This window comes from Rhamphochromis sp. 'chilingali' (genome assembly GCF_963969265.1).
Source record: "Rhamphochromis sp. 'chilingali' genome assembly, chromosome: 1".
Lineage (NCBI taxonomy): Eukaryota > Metazoa > Chordata > Actinopteri > Cichliformes > Cichlidae > Rhamphochromis > Rhamphochromis sp. 'chilingali'.
The window spans coordinates 69,189,981-69,216,654 of NC_137929.1; the positions used below are offsets into that span (position 1 = coordinate 69,189,981).

Below are 26,674 nucleotides of genomic sequence, written 5' to 3' on the forward strand. Positions count from 1 at the left end.
TTTACTGATTGGAAGTCCCTAAGAATTCCCTTATCGTAAAACATACAATATGCCATTAAACCTTGTCCTGCCCATTTTTTATATCTTACATCTAACTTATTGGGTAAAAAATCAAAATCAAAAGCGCACCATCTTAAAATCCTAACCTCTTCATTCCAATCATTCTTATTAAGAAATTGTAACCAAAGTTTTAAAGGCAGGTTAATCCATTGGTTTCCTTGATGAATTTGTTTTTTAATGAGTGTCACATCCCCTAAGATTGCTTGAATTGGAAAATCTCTTAAGGCCACTGTTTCTGTTTCTATTTCTTTCCATCTCGCTTGGTAGTCTACATTACACCAACACACTAATATCCTCAATTGAGCTGAAATATAATAATCTTTCAAACATGGGAACCCCAACCCCCCTTTGTCTTTAGCCAACTGAATAGTTTGATACTTAATCCGTGGTTTTTTCCCTGCCATATGAACCTAGAGATTATTTTATCCCATTCCTGAAATTGTTTATCAGTTATTTCAACTGGGAGTGTTTGGAACAGATAAAGCATCCTGGGCAAGATATTCATTTTAACTGTATCAATACGTGATTCAAAATTTAAAAATGGTAATAAATCCCATCTTTTAATATCCTCTTTTATTTTATAACACAAAGGATTAAAGTTTGCATTATATATCTTAGAGAGATCTTTAGTAATATTTACTCCAAGATACTTCATCTGCTCCGACTCCCATTTCAAATTAGCTTTAGACTTAATTTCGTGATTTGGCTTATAATTAAAAGTTAATATCTGAGTCTTCGATATATTTAGTTTATAACCTGATATTGAGCTAAAGATCTCCAGAAGTGACAACAGCTTGGGGAAAGTAGTGTTTGGATTTGTCAAGTAAATCAAAATATCATCAGCAAACAAGGCATGCTGCAAAAGGAAGCAGCTGTCAATCAGACACTTGCTAGATGGTTTTGCACAGAGGATTAAAATCTAACGGTTCTTTGCTATCTTTATAATTCAGTCAATTCTCACACACTACTGGCTTTAGAAATCTTGGAGAACTATGGCTCAAGATCATTTTAAAAATGACCAAGTTTGGCTTCAAAATGTAAAGAATTTGGTCTTCAAGTGTTAAAACCAAGTATTTAAATGTGTTTAAGATAAGTTGTTGCTATGGTAACTAATCTTAAGATAATATTGGCTGTCCTTTTCTTTTAAATTATATTTTTTTTAAAATCCAAAAATGAACTCTGAACGTCTCCTAAATCTCCTCGTCCCCTCTCCTGGGGGCTAGTTCCAGAACCCATATAGTGCATTGAGGTGAGCATTAAAGGAAACCAGCCCAAAACTCAGGCGTAGGTCAGTAAACTGAAAAGTTAAAAAAAAGTTTAGTCACCGAACAATCAGCAAAGACAGCTCACTAACTGCACCCACCAAAAACAGCTATCTGGCACCAGAGCTCATCTTTCTCTGGCCTTAAATACCTTTAATTTCTGATAGGAGTCCTAAGACAGGACCTTCAGTAGGACATGCACACACAGGCAACTTCAGGAGGAGGCCCTGCTAGGGCCGTAACAAAGGCCAATACACAAACTAAATGTTGCCTGTTTTCCGGCCAGATTTCTAATCCTGGGGTGCAGACTAATCAGTGTCATCTGTTTGCACAGCAGTGATAATTAAAAAGAGAGGTGAGCTTTATCCTGCTTTAACCGAACACTCCATGCCACAAAGAATAAATCACTGTTTGAAATCCATGTTGTTCACCCTGATGTATATTTTTTTCTCTGAACAGGACCTCTGAAATCCAGCAAGTAAAGATCATGGCTTGTGCATCTCAGTCAGCCTTGGATTACGTCAGGAGTGCCAGAGACCACCTGGTGAGAACATTAAAGGGGTTCACTGAGATTGTGGAGAACCTGTCCACGAGAGGATTTTTCTCAGAGGAAGATGTGAATAAAATAAAGTCAGAGAGTGATGGATTTGACAAAACCAGAAGAATTGTGGACTATGTTATAGAAATGGGGGAAGAAGCTTGCTATGAGTTTCTCAGGATTATTGACACAACAAGGAGAACCTCTGGAGAGAGATCACTGTCTTTTGCAGAATATCCAGAGTCATCGTCCTCTCTGTCCAACATGTTTGATCTCAACTACTGGATCAGCTGCTTTTCCTTCAGGGAGGACACCAACATGGATGTACAAGGTATTTTTTAAACTGAAATGATTTTAACGTATAGATGATTTTTAATCCATCCATATTGTGTTGCTGTCCAGTGACACATCAGTGACATTAAATTGTTCTGCTTTTTTTTTTCTCCCACACCTCCTTTCTTTCAGGCCCCAGCCCGTGTCACAGATACCAACAAAAGCTGAAATCAGAAGCTCAGAAGATTTCAGAAAGATCATGGACCCAAAGTAAAGCAGTCCTGTTCAACAAGCAGAGCTCCCTGTCCTACACCTCGCTTGTGTTAGACACACCAGGACAGGCTTCACCATCCAAAATAAAAAAGTCAAAGATCAAGAAAAGCAGGAAGCTTCGACCTAAAAAACTAAAAATGTACATACCTGAGGACAAACATGGAACCTCTCCGAGTGAACTCCTGAAAACATATGAAAGAAAAATCCTTTTGGTAGGAAAACCTGGAACTGGGAAAACAGCTGTGGTCCATCAGATGTTGAAACTGTGGTCAGAGAAAGATAACAGAGGTTTGGATTACATGTTCTACTTTGATATGAGAGAAACACCCAACATCACAGAGGTCCATAAACTGGAGGATCTTCTCTTCAGTGTGTTCTGTGAACCAGATGAAGGCAACGATGAGGTCTTAGAGGACATAAAGGATAATGCTGACAGTGTTACCATTATTTTTGATGGATTTACAGATGTTGGCTCTAGATCTGTGGTGTTTAAGCTCATACAGAAGACTCTTCTACCTGAAGCAAAGATCATCATCACCTGCAGACCAGAGGTGGAGTCAGCAGACTTCCTGTTGGATTGGGACTGTCTCAGAGTGGAAGTGAAAGGCTTCAGTGAGCAGGGCATCAGAGAGTACTTATCCAAGAATCTGAGTGAGAACCACCTCAACAAAGTCTTGTGTAACCTGGAGTTATTCTCTCTTTGCCACGTCCCCATGTACGCCCTGATGGTGGTCGCCTGCTTTAGCTTTGAGGGCTCAGATTTCTCTCCACATCCCTGCACAGTTACTGAAATATACCTCAATATCCTCCATTTCTGCAATCAGAGGAATGTTTCCAAGACACCTGAAAATGAAAGTACTAAATGGGATGCAATACTGTCTTTATCTCAGGCAGCTTTTTGTGCAACAGAAGGGAAAAATGTGAGCCTAACATCACTGCCCAAACTAGACAGCTGTGCTAATTTGGCTATTTTGAGCAGGAATGTAATTCAAATCAGCCCAACTGTAAAGAAACCCTTGTGTGCCTTTCTCCACTACACGGTTCAGGAGTTTTTTGCAGCTCTGTGGGTCTTAAAGGATCCAGAGAAGACCAGATGTGTTCTACAGCAGTGTCTGGTTCAGGGCAGCAAACACATGAAACACTTGGTCCCTTTCCTGTGTGGACTGTTGAATGAGAAGAACACTGATTTGTTAGAAGGTCTCCTTCCTCCTCAGCAGCTCAGAGACACGTCTGGCTGGTTCTTCAAACACTTGGTGACCACCTTTGTAGGTTGCAGTGACAGTGAAGACTGTGAAGTGGACTTAATGTTCTTATGTCAATGCCTCTATGAGTCTCAGTCACCTGATGCCTGCCTCTGCCTCCTGGATAAACTGGACTACTGTATTGATGTGAGTGGAGAGACTCTTGATCCTCAGCAGTGTTGTGTTCTGGCCTATGTTATCAGCCAGAGTCAGGAGAGGAAAATAGAGCTGAACCTGGAGGATACAACAGTATCAAAACAGGGAATGAGGCCTTTGCTGGGATGCCTCAGCAAACTTCAAAGGTAAGGGAGAACATCTAGATCTGAAGTTAAAGGGTTCTGTACATCTGTTTTTAATGTTTTAAATGTAAAGCATTCAGTGATTTAGAGCAGTATGTGTTTTTCTTAAAGTGAAAAATGAAAACATTGTAGTGAGAAGGATTTGTTTCAGCTTTGTTTCATCATGTTTCCAGTGAGTTGTAGACAGTAGAAAGTTTGTACGTAGTCTTTAGGTATTTGGTAACATTATTCTTTAGTCTTGATGCATACATAATAATCCAGGTGAGGGGATCCCAGAAAGCTAACTAACTTTTACCTGGACGTTTGTCATTTGAATGAGAGATTTTATTACTTATTTAAGACATTTTCAGTCTCAGCTGAAGCACATTTAACTTGTAAACTAGCACCACTGCATCACACTGACCCATGGTCTCATAATTATTGTGAAGTTAATTTCATGATCAGAGGCCATGAGCAGTGCTAAAGACAACCCAAAGTAAGGTTAGAGTAACAGACCTATCTGCCAGATTAATGCTGTGTTCATTTGTAGCTGTTACTCCTGAGTTACCAGGCAGACACGTATAGCTTTTATTCTCCAATGAGAAACATACTGCCTTTGTTACCTTGTGTTCAGTTAAAATCCACTAAGTCAAAATGCCTCACCCTCTAGTTCACATATAAACATAAATATAAGGATTTCCTCTACAAAAATGTGTTTAGATAAATTTTCATGTTGTTAGTCTGTTAGTTGAATACAGTTTTCTCATTAATGTACAATGAATTATAAAGATTAGCTCGTCTCCTGAACACAACAAACAAGCTGACAGTGAGTCAAAACCTTTAAGATTTAAGAGAAGTATCTTTGTTTTTTAGTTTCTAACCAAACAGCAAGACCCAAACACGTCAGCAATGATCAGTCCATTAACCTCCTAACACCCAAACTCTTTCATGCATTTTACATTTCTTTTTGCTCTTGTGACTTTATAGTAGAACACTATACAGTCACAATTGAGTAATGATGTACAAAACTCTTTATTTGGTGTCTGAACACAGCAGCATTTTTCCTGAGTACAAAAACAAAAGGAGAAACAACAATTGTGCCCCTTTGAGCGACGTGGTTCATTTGAAAGAGCAAAACTTAGTATTGTTGTCTAGTAGGCAACCAAAATGTGATGTCCCCATATGTGGGCGCCACATCCTAGGAGGGTAAAGTTGTCCTTATAACCAGAGATAAAAACTGCTACAAGAGGTAAATTAGTATTAAACCCAGATTCTTTTGTCCCCATGATAGAACAGAGAAAATCTGACTCATAGTGGTCAAAACATTTTATATTTCTTTTTATTCAATCATCTTCCAGAAGAGAGAGCCCTGCACAGCCCCAAAAGCCAGCTGCAGGATCTCTAACATTTGAAGCTCCACATGTGTCTTATATGGTGTTATTTCTGTAGACAGAATGATTCTTACATCCTGTTCAAACTGCGGTGACTCTGCTGACTATATCTGTTCGTATTTTGAATGTACATTTTACACTTGTTTAAGATTTACTTTCTAAACCTTGAAGGCTGCAAACTCACATCAGCTCACCCGTCTCTGGTTTATATCGTATGCAGAGTCAATCCTCTTAAGCCTCTGGCAGCTTTGCATAAATTAGGAGTTTTGCATGAAAAAGGCGAACATGGTTCTTCAGTTTCAGCATGAATCTACACAAATAGACTATTATTATTATAATAATAATAATAATAATAATAATAATAATAATAATAATAATAGTTCTCAGCAGCTGATTACATGTGAACTAATGAAGTTCTCTACCAACCTTCCAACTGTAGGAGTGACTCCTTGTCACGCCAGCTGTGGACCATTTCTCTTCTGACTGATGGGGACGTGGATTACGTGAGTTTACTTGACTTCACTGAGAATCAGCTGCACCTCCCAGTCAACAGTGAAACACAACTGTATGACCGAGCTGTGAGAGTCCTGCAGAAGAGGAAGAGGAAGGTGAAAGTCTGCCTTCACTGTGATCACAGAGTCTGTCAAAGTGCGAGCTCGTTCCTCTTACACCATTTACCCCACATCCACTCACTCAGGTATGCTCTTTGGTTTTACTTATTAAACACTCAATGTTTTCATGTGATCTTCAATTGTGGTTTAAAATCCAGTCGAGTTACTTTATAGAAATAATTGAACCAACTGTAGTACTGACCTTATGTCTTTAATGTACTTTTAATGCTGGAGATATTTATCTGAGACATATCTAGGACGGTATCAGTGCTGCTTGTTTCTGTTTGTTGTGCTCAGATCAAATCATCACATCGTGTTTCCTTTTCTTTCTTCCAGTTTCTGTCAGTCATCAGGAAATCTCTCAGATCAAACTGAGTTGTTGATGAATCTCTTCATTGTAGCAGCAGATAGACAACAGAGGACAGGAGAGAAGATCCTCAACATGCTATCATCAGTCTGCTCTTATCAGAAATTCCCTCTTCATTCTCATTACAATGACAAATATCAGAGTGACTTCCTGCTGGATCTGTGCTCCCATGTGAAGGACTGTGAGACTAAAACAGGTCTGAGTGTCCTTCCATCATTACAGCCAGTTTTCCAGTCAGCTCCTGCAGTCTGGTCCATAGACCTCTCAGAGAGAAAGACCTCCATCCTCCTGGAGCTGCTGAAACTCCAACCAGAGAAGAAACAAGTGAAGCTGTTGATATGGCGAGGAGAAGAAGAAGAGAGTGAAGTGAGGAGTTTGCTGCAGTGTCTGCCTTTTATCTCACAGCTCAGGTAAGTCAGATTGTATTCAGAAGCTTAGTGAAGAGTTTTGATGGAGAACGTGCGTTCACCACATGCAGTATACACATAGTATATAGTTACTTTACAAAGAAAGCAGAAAACAACTTTTCTATTCATTTAATCTTAAAGTAAAGTTTTTACCGTCTCTTCTTGATTTAAAGAAGCTTCTAAAAGTGGAATTTTGACAAATTTCTAAAATATTTGTGTTTTCTTGTTTTTATGAGGATTAATAAATTAGTTATGTGCTGCAACTGAGATGATATGTTTCCCTCGTTTATGTTATATTTAACATGGAGCGTCATTATGTACAGGAAACATGGACCAGATGGAGTCCATCAGCAGTGTGTGGCTGTTTTTATGCAGCTCACATCAAATCATCACTGAATGTTTCCTTCTTATTGTTGCAGAGTTGATGCTGAGACATCAGATGAAGACCGAACGAGGATCTTTGTGAGTCTGTTCTGTGCAGCAGCAGAGAGAGAGCAGCAGACAGGAGAGAAGATCCTGGAGCCGTTAGCATCAGTGTGCACATACAAAAACAGTCCTCTTAAAGAGAAATGGTGTGACTTCCTCCTGGACCTGTACTCTTATGAGACTAAAACAGGTCTGAGTGTCCTTCCATCATTACAGCCAGTTTTCCAGTCAGCTCCTGCAGTCTGGTCCATAGACCTCTCAGAGAGAAAGACCTCCATCCTCCTGGAGCTGCTGAAACTCCAACCAGAGAAGAAACAAGTGGAGCTGACAGGCTGCTCACATGAAGAGAGTGAAGTGAGGAGTTTGCTGCAGTGTCTGCCTTTTATCTCACAGCTCAGGTAAACGACACGTTCTTCACACAATAAAGTCGGTCTACCAATAAATGAGTGCTGAAAATAATTCATGAAAATATTTTAGCTCTATTTGACAATTTAGTTGCTGCTTGATTGAAGCCAGTTTATAGAAATGAGTCCACAAATTTGTAACGTTTACCTTCAACAGTTTTTTAACATGTGACAGTTTGTCTGTGAGAATAAAACTGCACTTAGTGACATTTACAGCATCACTAAGACCTCCTGGGAAAAAAGCTTCATTAAAAATATTAATAAAAGTTGTACTGTTAAGGTATTTATGTGTTTCTGATGGGCTTTAAAACAAAACAGCATCAAGCAGCTGTCACTGCAGAGGGAAACAGTTTGAGTCATCCAGGATGTTCAGCTTCAGCCTGCATTTGGGGCCTCTCTTCTCCACATCCACACAACGACCATTCATACGTTATTTCTGTCTTCTTCCACACAAAGTAGACCCACTGATTTCACCTCCATTAATAAGAAATATTGTTACATTAACAGGTGACACAGAGCTATAAACAATATGTAACTATAACAACACAGGCAACACTGTTGCTGCATCAGAGGAGACTAAGCGATGCTGGTAGCAATCATTAACATGTGAATGAATGAATGTGTGTGAGCGCTCTGTGCTGCAGTTTATTTGTAAGCTGACAGCTGTGACACTTTGACCTCGATCCACTTAAACATGAAAGGTTACTCGCTGCATTCAGCTCTGACACACAATCTGGTGAAGGAGTTTGTGACGTTCATGTTATCATGAGCTCCAGCTCAGAGCAGACTGGACATAAAAGACTCAGAGAAAATGTGTCACTTACAGCTGATTTTAATCTGACACTGAACATAACCTGATCTACACCAGGCTGTGTTCAGCATCTGTTACCATGGTGATATAGCCAGGTACAGAGAGCTAGTCTGGTGAAACTAAACACTGACAGGAGGCTCAACGTGGCCACTAACATGTGAATCTTTGTGTTTAAGACTTTTCTGAACCAGAAAATATTAATTGAGTCTAATTTTCAAAGTAAACAAATCTAAATCTAAATGAATTAACTGTAAAATGTTAGTAAATATGTGATTTCCACGTGTGTGATGTGAGCAGCAGGTGAAGCTGCTGTTGTAGATGTTGTTGTTCTCCTCTGTGTGTTTCTGTATTGTTGATGTTTAGTGTTTTGCTGCTAACACTTTATAACAGCTGCACACTCTTCAGCATTAGTGTTAGTTAATACTTGTTTCATCATTTATGAAGCATTGCTCCTCCTCAGTATGTCGTTCATAATCATGGATACACATGATGAAGTTTTGCTGAAGAGGCTCAAATATAACATGTTCAATGACAGCAGTCTGATACTTTTCCAATGATGGATGAACACTTTATAAAGTTGTACATGTGTTACAGATATTCCTGAGTTAATTCAGACAGTTACTGGTTGTTAGTGAAGTATGTTGTGTGAGCTGGTCTAAAGTGAGGCCCATCCATGACTTCCAAAGCATTTATCACATAACCTGAAAGCTCAGCAGGACCTGGAGATGCCAGCAGGTCTGAGCTGTCTTCATGACAGGAAAAGGAAAACGCACAAAGTGATACAGAACAGACAAATATTGATCACACAGTGCAAACATAACTCACTGAAGGTTTGCAGAATATTAAATGAGCAGGGCCAGAGTGTGAGTTTGAGGCTTTAAGAGAGGAAGAGACTCAGAGGAAGAGATTTAACTTCAATGTACTGAAACTTCTTCTATCAAATCAAATGTGAATGATCACAAAACACTAGTGAATATTTCACACAGCGTCACAGACGAGTGTAAACAGCACGAACACAGTGTTGATATTGAAGCGATCAAGGCTACTGTAGGAGCCATTCTTGGGTTAATACCTTATGTGGTCACTAGAGGTCACCTTTTTCTGTTTGGATTATGTAATGTAAAGGTATTTAAGGTAGACGCACGTAATCGGCGTCAGGTGTGTCATTAAGAAGGCAAACAGTTTGTGACCGTTGCGCTGTTATGCTAAGTCGATACGGAATAAAGACCAAAAAGGACAAGATACATACTGCTGGATTTATTGGAGTGTGAACTTAATTCATGCATAAAAATGACATCGCGTCACCCCCGTTAACGACCACCTCAGTGGCTTCAAGCATAGGCTTAGCCTCTACAGCTACTTTAGCTGCTCCCTCATCACAAGGAGTCACCTGATGATGCAGCAAAGTGTCTCTGGGATGTTGAAGAGTTTGGAAGTTCTGTCGTTGGCTCCTCTGGTTTGTAGTCAGTCAGTTTTAGTAAAGACGTCCAGTCAGCTTCACTTCCAAAGTGCTCCTGAGTGAAACACAGCAGCTAAGCTGTTTGGTGCTGTGCTTTCACACAGGTGAGCTCAGGTGAAGGCTGACAAAGGGGGCGTGGCCTCCTCGTCTGGCACAGTGAAAGCTCAGAGCAGCTGCTCAGGCTAAGGAGGTGATGAGGTTCAGAGGTGGCTCGCCATCTCCTTCATCATAGAGAATCCAACGCAAACAGCATTTCCTGTCATATAAACATTGTAGAAAACAGACGTTACTGCATTAGACCAAGAAACACCAGGATTCAGTGACCATAGCAAATATAAAATCTAAACTCTCCAAATACTCCGACGTACATGAATAATACAACACTGTATTACAGCTGTTCTCACAGTGTTCTACCTTTTTACAGCAGTGACATAATTATTTGATCCTCTGCTCAATTTATGAGTTTGCTGACTTCCAAAGAAATAAACAGACTCTGATTTTTATCAAAGTTTTATTTAAGTGAAGACAGAAAATCAGCAAAGATCCAGATTAAACTCACAAACATTGCAAAGTGTGTCAGCAGTGTGTGGTTGTTTCAATGCAGCTCACATCAAATCATCACTGAATGTTTCCTTCTTATTGTTGCAGAGTTGATGCTGAGACATCAGATGAAGACCGAACGAGGATCTTTGTGAGTCTGTTCTGTGCAGCAGCAGAGAGAGAGCAGCAGACAGCAGAGAAGATCCTGGAGCTGTTAGCATCAGTGTGCACATACAAAAACAGTCCTCTTAAAGTGAAATGGTGTGACTTCCTCCTGGACCTGTACTCTTATGAGACTAAAACAGGTCTGAGTGTCCTTCCATCATTACAGCCAGTTTTCCAGTCAGCTCCTGCAGTCTGGTCCATAGACCTCTCAGAGAGAAAGACCTCCATCCTCCTGGAGCTGCTGAAACTCCAACCAGAGAAGAAACAAGTGGAGCTGACAGGCTGCTCACATGAAGAGAGTGAAGTGAGGAGTTTGCTGCAGTGTCTGCCTTTTATCTCACAGCTCAGGTAAGTCAGATTGTATTCAGAAGCTTAGTGAAGAGTTTTGATGGAGAACATGCGTTCACCACATGCAGTATACACATAGTATATAGTTACTTTACAAAGAAAGCAGAAAACAACTTTTCTATTCATTTAATCTTAAAGTAAAGTTTTTACCGTCTCTTCTTGATTTAAAGAAGCTTCTAAAAGTGGAATTTTGAGAAATTTCTAAAATATTTGTGTTTTCTTGTTTTTATGAGGATTAATAAATTAGTTATGTGCTGCAACTGAGATGATATGTTTCCCTCGTTTATGTTATATTTAACATGGAGCGTCATTATGTACAGGAAGCATGGACCAGATGGAGTCCATCAGCAGTGTGTGGCTGTTTCAATGCAGCTCACATCAAATCATCACTGAATGTTTCCTTCTTATTGTTCCAGAGTTGATGCTGATACATTTGACGAAGACAGAAAGATCTTTGTGAGTCTGTTCTGTGCAGCAGCAGAGAGAGAGCAGCAGACAGGAGAGAAGATCCTGGAGCCGTTAGCATCAGTGTGCACATATCAGACATTCCCTCTTCATGAGAGACACATGGATGAAGATTATCAGATTAACTTCCTGTTGGATCTGTGCTCCCATGTGAAGGACTGTGAGACTAAAACAGGTCTGAGTGTCCTTCCATCATTACAGTCAGTTTTCCAGTCAGCTCCTGCAGTCTGGTTCATAAACCTCTCAGAGAGAAAGACCTCCATCCTCCTGGAGCTGCTGAAACTCCAACCAGAGAAGAAACAAGTGAAGCTGTTGATATGGCGAGGAGAAGAAGAAGAGAGTGAAGTGAGGAGTTTGCTGCAGTGTCTGCCTTTTATCTCACAGCTCAGGTAAATAACATGCTCTTCACATGAGTCAAATATCTGTAAGAGAAGATTTGCTGTGAAAATAAGTGATGGAAATATTTTGAGCTCCATGAATTGTAAAGTGATGATTTTGTCTTGTGCTGCCTGTTCGTCATCAGCATCATATGTTTGACCTCATCTACATGGATCATGTTATAAATGTATTCAGACTCTGTCATATTTCAGAGGGAAACGTTCTCAGTCCATCCCTGTGTTTCACTGACGTGTTCAGCTGTTTGTTGCTATGAAGTTTCATATTTTCTATAAATATCAGACGACTTTTAATGTTTATCAGCAACTAGAATAAAGACGTTCTCATCAGAAAGGTTAGATTTATATTTGATAGGATCATGTGACTGAGCTCCTGCTGCAGAGAGTTGGAGTGCACACATGCCAGAAACATCCTTTACACCTGAATCCATCATCGCCATGGAAACAGCATGAAAGCAAACTCAACGAGTCCTTCAGTGACGTAACTCAGTAAATGAATGAGTTACATGCAGCTGGACTTTATCTCTGACTTTGTTTTACTGAGCATGATGATGATGATGGTGGTAGCAGCTCTATAGTGAGCAGATGAAGATGTCAGACAGCAGAGAGGTGTGTGATGTGAGCAGCAGGTGAAGCTGCTGTTGTAGATGTTGTTGTTCCCCTCTGTGTGTTTCTGTATTGTTGATGTTTAGTGTTTGACTCTCTAAAGTCAGACAGCGAACAAAATAACAGTTACAGTTCAGAACGCAGTGATTTCACACACAGGCTGAGTGTTTGTGTTGTGAGTCAGTAACTGTCTAAGAACACTGTTCAGCTGCTCTGATGGAAGCTGGCTTTAAAATGGACTTTCATTATATACAAGATGGAGTCCATCAGCAGTGTGTGGCTGTTTTTATGCAGCTCACATCAAATCATCTCTAAATGTTTCCTTCTTATTGTTCCAGTGTTGTTCCTCTGAGGTCACGTCTCCATGAAGCAGTCAGGATCTTTGTGAGTCTGTTCTGTGCAGCAGCAGAGAGAGAGCAGCAGACAGGAGAGAAGATCCTGGAGCCGTTAGCATCAGTGTGCACATATCAGACATCCCCTCTTCATGAGAGACACATGGATGAGTATTATCAGATTAACTTCCTGTTGGATCTGTACTCCCATGTGAAGGACTGTGAGACTAAAACAGGTCTGAGTGTCCTTCCATCATTACAGCCAGTTTTCCAGTCAGCTCCTGCAGTCTGGTCCATAGACCTCTCAGAGAGAAAGACCTCCATCCTCCTGGAGCTGCTGAAACTCCAACCAGAGAAGAAACAAGTGAAGCTGAGAGGCTGCTCACATGAAGAGAGTGAAGTGAGGAGTTTGCTGCAGTGTCTGCCTTTTATCTCACAGCTCAGGTAAGTCAGATTGTATTCAGAAGCTTAGTGAAGAGTTTTGATGGAGAACATGCGTTCACCACATGCAGTATACACATAGTATATAGTTACTTTACAAAGAAAGCAGAAAACAACTTTTCTATTCATTTAATCTTAAAGTAAAGTTTTTACCGTCTCTTCTTGATTTAAAGAAGCTTCTAAAAGTGGAATTTTGACAAATTTCTAAAATATTTGTGTTTTCTTGTTTTTATGAGGATTAATAAATTAGTTATGTGCTGCAACTGAGATGATATGTTTCCCTCGTTTATGTTATATTTAACATGGAGCGTCATTATGTACAGGAAACATGGACCAGATGGAGTCCATCAGCAGTGTGTGGCTGTTTTTATGCAGCTCACATCAAATCATCTCTAAATGTTTCCTTCTTATTGTTGCAGAGTTGATGCTGAGACATCAGATGAAGACCGAACGAGGATCTTTGTGAGTCTGTTCTGTGCAGCAGCAGAGAGAGAGCAGCAGACAGCAGAGAAGATCCTGGAGCCGTTAGCATCAGTGTGCACATACAAAAACAGTCCTCTTAAAGAGAAATGGTGTGACTTCCTCCTGGACCTGTACTCTTATGAGACTAAAACAGGTCTGAGTGTCCTTCCATCATTACAGCCAGTTTTCCAGTCAGCTCCTGCAGTCTGGTCCATAAACCTCTCAGAGAGAAAGACCTCCATCCTCCTGGAGCTGCTGAAACTCCAACCAGAGAAGAAACAAGTGGAGCTGAGAGGCTGCTCACATGAAGAGAGTGAAGTGAGGAGTTTGCTGCAGTGTCTGCCTTTTATCTCACAGCTCAGGTAAACGACACGTTCTTCACACAATAAAGTCTGTCTGTCAATAAATGAGTGCTGAAAATAATTCATGAAAATATTTTAGCTCTATTTGTCAATTTAGTTGCTGCTTGATTGAAGCCAGTTTATAGAAATGAGTCCACAAATTTGTAACGTTTACCTTCAACAGTTTTTTAACATGTGACAGTTTGTCTGTGAGAATAAAACTGCACTTAGTGACATTTACAGCATCACGAAGACCTCCTGGGAAAAAAGCTTCATTAAAAATATTAATAAAAATTGTACTGTTAAGGTATTTATGTGTTTCTGATGGGCTTTAAAACAAAACAGCATCAAGCAGCTTTCACTGTAGAGGGAAACAGTTTGAGTCATCCAGGATGTTCAGCTTCAGCCTGCATTTGGGGCCTCTCTTCTCCACATCCACACAACGACCATTCATACGTTATTTCTGTCTTCTTCCACACAAAGTAGACCCACTGATTTCACCTCCGTTAATAAGAAATATTGTTACATTAACAGGTGACACAGAGCTATAAACAATATGTAACTATAACAACACAGGCAACACTGTTGCTGCATCAGAGGAGACTAAGCGATGCTGGTAGCAATCATTAACATGTGAATGAATGAATGTGTGTGAGCGCTCTGTGCTGCAGTTTATTTGTAAGCTGACAGCTGTGACACTTTGACCTCGATCCACTTAAACATGAAAGGTTACTCGCTGCATTCAGCTCTGACACACAATCTGGTGAAGGAGTTTGTCACCACATCAAAGTGACGTTCATGTTATCATGAGCTCCAGCTCAGAGCAGACTGGACATAAAAGACTCAGAGAAAATGTGTCACTTACAGCTGATTTTAATCTGACACTGAACATAACCTGATCTACACCAGGCTGTGTTCAGCATCTGTTACCATGGTGATATAGCCAGTGTCGCGTTTCGGATTTTGAGGAAGAGACATACGACTGGTAGTAGTGGGTCAACACAGATTATTTTATTATAACACACAGTACAGTGTGGGAAGAGCCGGACGTCTTCGTCTGCACAAAGACAGAAAGCTTTATAGTCATTATGACGTCAGAAGAATTCCCCAGATCTTATCTTCCCAGAACAACAACATGTTCCAGATGTTTCCACTCCTCAGTCTCTGGGAATCTAACCAATTGTGTATACAGTGTGTGTATTTTGTGTAATTGTGGGTTTAGGCCAAAGAGAGTTGAATGTCCTTATATGATTTGGGCTGCCTGGAGGTACAGCTTCTGCTGGTGCTTTTCACCACATGATAGAGTATTGTATCTAAAATGTGTTCTATTCTGCGTGCTCTGAAATAAATGATAAATGATACATGATAAACTGAAGATAAGTAATACAGACTAATGAAGTAATGATGAAATAATGACAGTGCTTGTAAATGATAACACAGTGAGATTTAAAATAAGATGTTTTTCTCGACAACTCCTCCTCTTGGGCTCGCTTGCGAGTCCAACTTCAACAAACACGTCATAACACTTATCAATCCCAACAGCGAACCTCAGACAAGTCATGCCAAACTTTTACCAGCATGTCTTGTGTCCAACGAGAGGGGATCGGATTTTGGATCACTGCTACATGCCATACAAGCAGGGCTACAAAGCTGTCTCACACCCGGCTTTTGGGAAGTCTGACCACAACGCCATCTTCCTCATTCCCCAGTATAAACAAAGCATACGGAGGGAAGACGTGACCACGAGGGAGGTAAAACGGTGGACTGTCCAATCAGAAGCTACGCTACAGGACGCACTCAACGACGTCGACTGGGACATGTTCAGAGCATGCGCAGTCGACATCAACGAGTTTACGGAAGTAGCAGTATGCTTCGTCAATATGCTAGCGGAGGAGATTATCCCCACTGCGAGAGTCACCACATTCCCAAACCAGAAACTGTGGATGGACAGATCGATCCGCACTGCAGTAAACGCCAGGACCGCCTCCTACAACGCGGGTCTCGCCACTGGCGATATGAGCGCCTACAAAGCGGCCTCATACGGCGTGCGGCGCGCGGTGAGAGATGCCAAACGCCGGTACCGGGAACGTGTGGAGTCCCGCTTCCACCAGGGCGACACACGGAGTATGTGGCACGGACTACGCACCATTACGGACTACAAAGCCAGGGACACTGCGCCGATCAACGCCGACTCTGCATTCACCAACGAGCTGAATCGGTTCTACGCCCGTTTCGAGGTTAGCCAGGCGGCTAATGCTATCTACCGCCTGACTACTGAGGACAGTGACGTCATCAGCGAGAGACCGGTGACCAGCATCGCGGAGCATGACGTCCGAGCGGCACTGAGGAGAGTGAACACAAGGAAAGCGGCGGGGCCAGACGGCATCACCGGCCGTCTGCTGCGCTGCTGTGCTGACCAGCTAGCAGGTGTGTTCACTTACATCTTCAACGAGTCCCTGGCGAAGTCTGTGGTCCCCACATGCTTCAAAAGATCCACCATCATCCCTGTGCCCAAGAACAGCAAACCCTCATCCCTGAACGATTACCGGCCAGTTGCACTGACCTCGGTAGTAATGAAGGTGTTTGAGAGGCTGCTGAAGAACATCATCTCCTCCTCCATCCCAGACACCACAGATCCGCTGCAGTTCGCCTACAGATCCAACAGATCCACAGAGGATGCCATCGCCCACGTCCTACACACCACTCTCAGCCACGTGGACAAGAAACAGGGTAACTATGTGCGAATGCTGTTTGTTGATTACAGTTCAGCGTTTAACACAATAGTGCCCTGCAGACTGTTCACAAAGCTCAGGGATCTGGGACTTAACAGCCGTCTGTGTGCATGGGTGTTGGACTTCCTCACTGGCAGAACTCAGGTGGTGAGGGTGGGCAGGTGCTTCTCCAACAGCATCACCATCAACACAGGAGCACCTCAGGGGTGTGTCCTCTCGCCACTGCTCTACTCCCTCTACACTTCAGACTGTGTGGCCACCCATGGCTCCAACACCATTGTGAAGTTTGCTGACGACACAGTGGTGTTGGGTGCCATCTCCAACAACGATGAGGCGGCCTACATGGATGAAGTGAAGAATCTGGCATCATGGTGCCAGGACAACCACCTCCAGCTGAACGTCAGCAAGACCAAGGAGCTGGTGGTGGACTTCAGAAGGGGTCAGCACAGAGACTACAAGCCCATTATCATCAATGGAGCTCCAGTGGAGAGGGTGCAGTCCTTCAAGTATCTTGGTGTCCACATCTCCTCAGACCTGACATGGGCTGCCCACATTCAGGTCCAGACCAAAAAGGCTAGGCAGCGCCTGTATCACCTACGACAACTGAGGAAGTTCAGGGTCTCTCCAAAGATCCTCAGGATTTTCTATACAGGCGCTGTGGAGAGCATCCTCACACAGAACATGACATCGTGGTTCGGGAACAGCTGTGTGAAGGACCAAAAAGCTCTCCAGAGAGTGATCTGTACAGCAGAACGCTGCTGCAGGATTGCTCTCCCCCCGCTTCAGGACACCTACACCAGGAGATGCCGGACTAGAGCAGCGCAGATACTGAAGGACCCGTCCCATCCTGGCAACAAACTGTTCCAACTTCTGCAATCTGGTAGAAGGTTCCGCATCATCCGGGCAAGGACAGAGAGACTCAAGAGGAGCTTCTATCCCCAAGCCATCCGTGCCCTAAACACACACACCCGCCCTCTCACATCATCTATAACTGACTGAGACAGGACTCTCTTCCAGACACTAAACCAAGGCACAATGTACATTTCAAATTCCTTTAAATTTAAATATGTTTATATTGTCTATCCTGTAAAATAGTCAGATGTCTATTCATATTAATGTACAGAATTCACCTGCTTGCTGCTACTACTGCACATTCACCCAGTGTGTGTGTGTGTGTATATATATATATATATATATATGTATATATATATATATATATATATATATATATGTATATATATATATATATGTGTATATGTTCCTCCTCTACACCCCCCCCAATTTTTGCACATGTCGAGGAGAGTGTCAGGTTACATTTCACTGTGTGTTATACTTGTATAACTATGCATGTGACAAATAAAGAACCTTGAACCTTGAACCCCCGTTAATTTCCAACTTTCCCACAGTTTCATGATCCCTGTTCCCAGGCTCTCTTTACTTTTACTTTAAACTTTGTGATAGGAGTATAAAGTTATGAGTATAAAAGTATGCGATTAACGTACAAAACTATTATGCTTCCTTTAAACTATCAATCACTTTAGACTAGAGCCCTAGCCTATTAGGAGCCTGGAATGAATTGATGCTTGGGGTGACGCTCCTCTTCTTTCTTCGTCTCCCCAGGTTAGACTACTAGGGAGAACCGCGGCACAGGGGGAGAGGATTATTCTGCCTCTATGTTCCCCCCCGTGTTACTTGGGGTGGAGCTTATCTCGAGTAAGCTCTCTTCCGGGGCCACCTCCTCTTGGGCCTTCCTGGCCTCCTCCCACATGTTGACTCCCTAATGAGACCTGTACAAGAACGTTACACATTCTCCCTAAAACAATCTCCCGCCAACCTGTAACCCTGTGTAAAAACATCAGTCAGCAGTTACATGTTAAGCTCATTTAACTCATTTAACTAAAGTATTCAGCACAACAGACAAGTATCATGTTCAGGATTTCCCAAATCATTAAATCACTCTTATTGCCGCAATTTATTTTATCCCCAATTTAATCAGTGACTTCCCTTAAGCAATGTCACTCCTCTTGTTTTATCCCTATAAGCCCCATATTAAACTGCATCTCCTATTTGTTTTCTCATGTCACTAGACTGTTTTCCACTGATTCCTCCACATGCCAAAACAAACATTAGCAAAACACATTTGACCATCTCGGTTAGGCGTCAGCCCTCCACCTTCCAGAGGTCCTGTGAAAACATTTCCTGTAAAAAGAATCACACTGTTTTCAAGACAGGATGTGTCTCCCACAGTTTAATCGCATTACCAACTCATAACCTATAAACACCGTTTTCTTCACACATAAGCCCAGAAATCCTGTAGTAGGAAACATTATTAGCAAACATCAACCCCTTGTCCAGTTAAAAAATGCAAATGTTAACGCTGCGCAGGTGTGTACACACTTTCACAAACACAGAAAGTAGCATTTAAAAGTTAAATCGTCATGCAACCTCAGATGTCGCTGTCATCTTTCTGCTCCTGTAGAAAGAAACACATAAATTCATCCACCCTTTTGTCCTATCTAGGTGGAGGTTAACCTTGAGTCGTGGTCAAGTCTTGTCAGCTTTTACCAGTCAGTCAGTTTGTTTTATTTCCAGTCTTTCATCCATTCATTCTTTCATTCATCCTTTCTTTGCTGATAGTGGAAACCATCGCCGCATTTAGATTTCCGCCCTCAGCAAAATGACGTCATTTCAAAAAGAAAAACAAGAACTTTAGATCGGATTACCTCGCTGAATCCTTTTTGGGCAGGGACTCTCACTTTCTAATTGTCCCCATAAGTGGTTTCCTCCAGAGCCCATTTTAATGTGGAGAAACTCACTTACAACAATTTTCTCGCCGACGTGTAATGCTTGTAATTTCCGATGTGCAGATCTGCTTAAAGAAAAGATTCACAAACAAAAATCAGTGCACTGTTCAAAATATAAATCAAAAATCAAAAGTAAAGCTTTAATACAAAATTAAATAAAAAGAAGCCCTCTTGTGGTCCAGAGATCTTCTGCAAAGGAAACAAAACCCCATTTCCACTTTAATCAATTGAGTTTAAGCATATAAGCAATTACTCCTGCATAAATTTCATCATAGCTAAATGCTACCCAGAAACAACTCCTGTGTGTTAACACTAACTTCACTTTAACCTCACATTTCCTATGTTATAACCTGTTTTGATATAACTCCTTTTATTTCATTTTGCTCCTTTTAATGTAAAAATACTTTCTAATTCTAGTTTATCAGACGTAACCAAAATATATGCTTTCCTTCCTCTTTGGTCCGTCTTTAAGTTCAGTTAACAGCTAAACGAATTTGAGGCCTTTTGCCTGGAATCAATACTCTCATGTATGTTTCTGTAAGCATGTGCAATTCCTCAATAACTCATATCATCCTCACAGTAGATTGGCCAATCATAGCGCTAGCCAAAGGCTCGTGACCCTCAAGAGACGAATTGAGCCACAACTCCTTTAAAGGCACAAAATGCAATATGTATAAAGAATGATTTCTATTTATAAGCTCTCCCCTTTATCCTAAAAATAAACCTATGTAATATCTGTATGTGTAAGCCTACATTATAACCACTTGTTCTAGAAATCAAAAAAGAAATCAAAAAGAAATCAAACCTGTTCTCCTCCTTCAACCCGTCACTCATTTTCCCCAAAGCATATCTTTTTGTCAACGTGTCCCACAATTTCCCTCTAAGATTTGTACACAGCTTTAAAACACTGGCATTGTATCTTTTAAACAGGATTCAGTTCACTTTAATCCTTTAACCTTTTACCATATCCAAATGACCAAAAACCCAAAAGTCATACAATGATCCTAAATTATTAAACAATTAAATTATTAAACCCTAAATCCCCCTTTATTTTGACACACACTTCCTTTATTTTGACATTCTCCCAACAATATACTATAATCCCATAATATAACCCCACTCAATAAAACAGAAACTTCCCCTAGTAAAAGCAAATTGTTTGTCCACATTTATTCACATGCAGTCACACCATATTTTGCTAACAGTGGAGCGTCCCGCGTCAGATTCTCCACCCTCAGCAAAATGAGCTCATTCATTTTTTATTTTCCATAGGAAAATAGTTCCTTATGTTTTGGACTGGATTGAATCGCTACAATCCTTTTAGACAGGGACTTACGACCTGATCAGATCCCCACAGGTAGCTTTCTCCTTGGCCAGTTGTAATCTGGAAAGCCCACCTTATATTTGCTCTTCCCGAGAATTTGTCAGTGCTGTTATTCACTGTTGCAGGCCTGCTTAGAACAAAAATGAGAAAAAGAGAGCTGATTATTAGCTCATGAAAACACAAAACAAAATCACCTGACAGGTTTTCTCTAAGTGCACTGTTACAAAACTAATGGGCCCCTCTCAGACATGTCCATGTTTCCTAGAACTCCCTCTATTAAAAACAAAAACAACAACAACCCGAACCTCACTGACAGAATCAACCCATCCCCACAACCTCAACAACCTTAAACACACAAATATTGCCACCGCAGTCCTGACACTCCCAGGTCAACTCACATAATTTCACCTCCTCAATACACCGAAAGTCTTGTTAAAACCACACAATTTGCACACAACAATCACCCCCTTTATGCACTTTAACATACTTAAATTCAACATAAGACATAACCCCCTTACGACAACATATAATCACTAAACTATAAGTTTCCTATGCAAATCTGCACTCCTCTTCTGTCTGCTATGCTTAAAACTACTTTAATCACTTTTCTTTGTTCATAACTCACTCCCTTTATCATATAGCTTCTTAGAGTTATTCCTCAAACCCGAATGTATTTTGTTAAACATTCACACCATTCTATCACTCATACAAACAGCAAGCTGTTCTTTATTGCGTATGTTTGTGTTTTTAGCCAGGTTTAATCAATGTCTATGCATTAATCATTATGAGCTTGTCCTTGTAAGGTTAATACATTTTCTGCTTGTGTGGTGATTTTGCATATGTTGCTTTTGCAGTGTTTCAGACTCCTGCACATTTCTCCACTTAAGCCGTCAGTTTTCTTTCCCAAATTTGCTAACCCAAATTTTAAGTTCCCACCTTATTAACAGCATTCCTGGTCCTCAGCCAGAAGTTAGGGCCCACTTGTCAGGTTTATGGAGACATGGCGCTGTGAACAATTCAACCAGAAACTTGCCTTATCAGATCCAGTCAAGTTAACCTATAGGTTTCTTCCGACCGCTGCACGTGGAGAATTGATCCAGGTCTGTTTTGCACCTGAAGAAACACAACTGAGACATTTTATTATTATCATGAGTATTTAAACTACCCGTTTCCCTCTCTCTGGTCAGAAATACCAGCTTATGTCATGTGTATAAGTGTAAGCAGGTCTTCATTGCTGTTCCTATGTATTTTTGTTAATGTTCAGTGCGTGTAAGCTGCTTTCTTCATTGCCTCTGTATGTTATAATCAGGTTTAATTCATGCATCCTTTCACTGATTTCTCAATTCAAAACTATCTCACTTCTGATTCTTTTCCAGAAATAATTTCACATGTAACACTTTGTGTATGTGTGTTTTCCATTCATTCATGTAATTGTCACTTATTTTCTCTCTTCATTTAACCTTCTTTAGTTTTCTGGTGGACATCTCTAAACACCATCATGAGTTCAGGCTTTCGTTTCAATCCAATTATACCCTGTATTCTTTCAGTCAAACTCGTCCAGGTTCACCTCTCACTGGTTCCTGTCCTCTTCTCTCAGTGTCCTTTTGTTGTCTTGAATTCTCCAGCAAACACAGTCCGTTTCTGATAGGTTTTGTATTGTTGATTGTCATTTATGCTTAGAAACATTTACTCACATATGCTTAGAAGTGTATAATCAATTGTAGATTGAAAGAATGTTTCATCCTAAAGGAGGTCTGTAACAACTCTGTGTAGAAGGGAGTGCATTCATTCCTCTTCAGAGTGTCCTGGCATAAATCACACTCCCTAGGAGAGTTTATCTTTTCTTATTGATTTATGGTATAGCAAGCACACGTATATTTCTTTAAGTATAAGAGCCTTTTGTTAGATGGACCCAGACGTCCTGGCACCAGCTTTGGGGAGTCTTCACAGGGTCACATCTTGACCACACACACACACACACACACACACACACACACACCCACATACACAGACAAGGTACTCTTTGTGTGTATGTAGACGTCATATGTTAATGAACCTATGCATATTCATGTAACCTCAATAAAAGAACAGTGTTACGGGAGAACGGACGAGAGCAACTGGGGTCAAGCGAAGGAACGGCGCCTGTCCGGTTTTCTCTCCCGTGCACGAGAAACATGAAGAACTTTGCCTACTTGTGTCTTGCTTTGCAGTGTAATTATATTGTCTTCAACGTTCCAGCGGATGGGTACAAGCTACAAACCTATCAGTTTCCTCTCTGTTTCTCTTCAGTATTTTCCTTTTGAATTCAGTCCCAGCCTGAGTTTTTCTTTGAAAGAAGCCTCTAATGTCCATTCTTATATTTCAGTACATAACTGAAACCGATTTAGTCGAGGAGGGTACTTGCACTTTCGCCGTCCATGTTTCATCACGTGGTTTCTTCTTTTCTGTTTATGCTTTCAGTCGTCTCTTCAAGATTACTCCAAGCATGGCAAATCTGACAATCAGTGTCCAGTGCTTTCCCAGCATTCAACTGTCCAGCCTGTAATTCACAGTGCATGCTTCCATCTTCCATGCTGCTGGTCCCGTCAGTTTGGTTTCTGTGTTAACGGTTCAGTTGCACTGTCTTTTGGCTACTTGTAAATTCTTCTCAAGTTCACGATGTTCTATTGGTCTTCATCAGGAGATTAATTGTCCTTTGAGCTTCTTCTCAGGATGGGGACAAGTGCGAGGTCAAGCTGTAAAACTTTAAACCAAACTTTGGCTTGTTTTCTCCCAATAATGCTACTCTACTGGTTTTGGCGCCGTACTCAAAATTCCAGGTTGAGAGAAGTCCACCTTTATTTATCTGTAACCTGTATTAACACACTAAAACATAGCATTAATATCGTTTTCATTTCTTTCCTTAAAGCCTCCCTTGCTTCATCTGGCAAGAGTTTAACTCATCTCTCTTATATGGGCATGCAAACTTCCTGTCACACACACACTCACAGCCCCCACCTTTTCTTTCCCTCAGGAACACAGAACCACGCGGCTCTCATGCACTTCACAACTTCTCAGACTGCGTCACAGACTGCAGTTTCTCATTTATTTTTTTTTAAACAATATAAAACCAAACACACTTTTTATTCAATCGTCACACACTCAGCTTCTGTATTAAATCATTTTCACAGCACACGCAGTTATAATCAATGTAAGCGCTTTACACAGCCGATTCACACTTTATTTATATACTCAGGCCTGTATCACATGACAAACGACACCAGATGCCAAGACCAGTTGTTCAACGGTTCCTTATCACCTCAACAGAACCTCTGTACCGGTTGAACAGTTGAACAGTTAAACAAATAGGGGAAACTGTTTTTCTCTATCTTCCTTTAATACTCAATGGGCACATGCGCCCCCCCTCCTCTCTGTCTCTGTCTCTCCTCACACACACACTGCGGGGTTCACCAAGCCCCCCTCTCTGCAGCTGCTTGAGACAGAGAGAGAGACGCTTTTCCTTTTTTTCTTTCCTTCTTTCTCCACCACACACACAGCCCCTCCTTTTCCTAAGAAGACATACACACACACAGTCCCCTCTCCTCCTCTCAGAGAGAGAAAAGAAAGAGTTTTCCTTTTTTCAGAACACTCAGAACACTCTGCAACCACACAGGAGAAATTCAACAGACAGTTTATACAACTAATTTACACTTTATTTACACACACGGGTAATTTATATTCTATTTACATACACGGGCCCGCATAGACATAAACACGTCACCTGCCAGAACAACTTATCTTATTTATTTCTCATCTTATTTCTATACCGGTATTCCTACGTTTTCGACTAATTTACAAGCATCTTTCAGCCCAGAGCCCTTGCTGATCAATTAAACGCTTCGGGAACGCCCTCCCGAGAGCGGTCAGATTCCTAGGCCCTAATTAATTTATAACTGCTTCCCGCCAGGCAACAAGGACCTCCACCAGCCGCGTGAAATATCCCAGTTCACGCTTTTGGCTTTACTTAAAGTTCACAAGTCCCCGACGTTAGATAGTTGCAGCCGGGTCCAACCCTATCAATCAAACAGCGCAGTAAGAAAAGTGATCCCCTTGTCACTTTAGTTTTTAAGGGGTGCTCGAAATCCCCCGGAAACCATCCGAGCTTCTAACCTGACCGTGCGTCCACGATCAGGGGTCGTCGCCACACGCTGAGCAACTGCGCTCCTAGGGGGGCCACACCCCCAGTCCTAAAACAATTTATTCTGTGTATTATAAGCATCACTTATTTTGACGCCCGAACCGCGTTCTGCTGATCAATCAGACCAAATACCCTAAACTACTGGTTGGCTGGCTGGCATCCCCAGTCAACCCACATCACTTTAAACACACACCGTATTGACTTACACACATAACCTCTTAACTCAAAATTCGCCCCCAAAATAAACAGCAATAAATTTAGTCAGGCCAATATTCCCTGCTTTTAACACTAATTACCCCAAACTCACTATGGACAAAACAGAAGCCCCACTGAGTGAACATTTAATTTAGCTTAATTTCCAATTCAGCACCTTTGGACATGAATCAACAGGCGGTGCTTACCTCTCCTATTTCGGGGCCCATCACTCAGTCGACCTCCTGGCTATCCATCTGACACCACTTATACCTTATACGGGAGGACATTATGAGGGTTAATCTGACGCTCTGAACATAACCTGATCTACACCAGGCTGTGTTCAGCATCTGTTACCATGGTGATATAGCCAGGTACAGAGAGCTAGTCTGGTGAAACTAAACACTGACAGGAGGCTCAACGTGGCCACTAACATGTGAATCTTTGTGTTTAAGACTTTTCTGAACCAGAAAATATTAATTGAGTCTAATTTTCAAAGTAAACAAATCTTAATCTAAATGAATTAACTGTAAAATGTTAGTAAATATGTGATTTCCACGTGTGTGATGTGAGCAGCAGGTGAAGCTGCTGTTGTAGATGTTGTTGTTCCCCTCTGTGTGTTTCTGTATTGTTGATGTTTAGTGTTTTGCTGCTAACACTTTATAACAGCTGCACACTCTTCAGCATTAGTGTTAGTTAATACTTGTTTCATCATTTATGAAGCATTGCTCCTCCTCAGTATGTCGTTCATAATCATGGATACACATGATGACGTTTTGCTGAAGAGGCTCAAATATAACATGTTCAATGACAGCAGTCTGATACTTTTCCAATGATGGATGAACACTTTATAAAGTTGTACATGTGTTACAGATATTCCTGAGTTAATTCAGACAGTTACTGGTTGTTAGTGAAGTATGTTGTGTGAGCTGGTCTAAAGTGAGGCCCATCCATGACTTCCAAAGCATTTATCACATAACCTGAAAGCTCAGCAGGACCTGGAGATGCCAGCAGGTCTGAGCTGTCTTCATGACAGGAAAAGGAAAACGCACAAAGTGATACAGAACAGACAAATATTGATCACACAGTGCAAACATAACTCACTGAAGGTTTGCAGAATATTAAATGAGCAGGGCCAGAGTGTGAGTTTGAGGCTTTAAGAGAGGAAGAGACTCACTGAGCAGCTGGAGCCACTCAGAGCTGTAACTTCAATGTCCTGAAACTTCTTCTATCAAATCAAATGTGAATGATCACAAAACACTAGTGAATATTTCACACAGCGTCACAGACGAGTGTAAACAGCACGAACACAGTGTTGATATTGAAGTGATCAAGGCTACTTTAGCTGCTCCCTCATCACAAGGAGTCACCTGATGATGCAGCAAAGTGTCTCTGGGATGTTGAAGAGTTTGGAAGTTCTGTCGTTGGCTCCTCTGGTTTGTAGTCAGTCACTTTTAGTAAAGACGTCCAGTCAGGTTCACTTCCAAAGTGCTCCTGAGTGAAACACAGCAGCTAAGCTGTTTGGTGCTGTGCTTTCACACAGGTGAAC

The 26,674-nt window shown here is 41.3% G+C and overlaps 1 protein-coding gene across 1 annotated transcript in view; it reads left to right on the plus strand.

Moving 5' to 3' along the window:
• The window catches only part of LOC308410012 (uncharacterized protein), a 48,650-nt gene that overhangs the window by 4,702 nt on the left and 17,274 nt on the right, over positions 1-26,674 (plus strand). The window contains exons 2-10 of the mRNA XM_080903064.1: positions 1,782-2,191; positions 2,326-3,949; positions 5,756-6,013; positions 6,264-6,704; positions 7,121-7,525; positions 10,450-10,854; positions 11,271-11,708; positions 12,659-13,096; positions 13,513-13,917. Of these exons, the coding sequence (XP_080759190.1) occupies positions 1,810-2,191; positions 2,326-3,949; positions 5,756-6,013; positions 6,264-6,704; positions 7,121-7,525; positions 10,450-10,854; positions 11,271-11,708; positions 12,659-13,096; positions 13,513-13,917 (4,796 nt within the window). The 5' untranslated portion in view covers positions 1,782-1,809. The remainder of the gene's footprint in view (positions 1-1,781; positions 2,192-2,325; positions 3,950-5,755; positions 6,014-6,263; positions 6,705-7,120; positions 7,526-10,449; positions 10,855-11,270; positions 11,709-12,658; positions 13,097-13,512; positions 13,918-26,674) is intronic.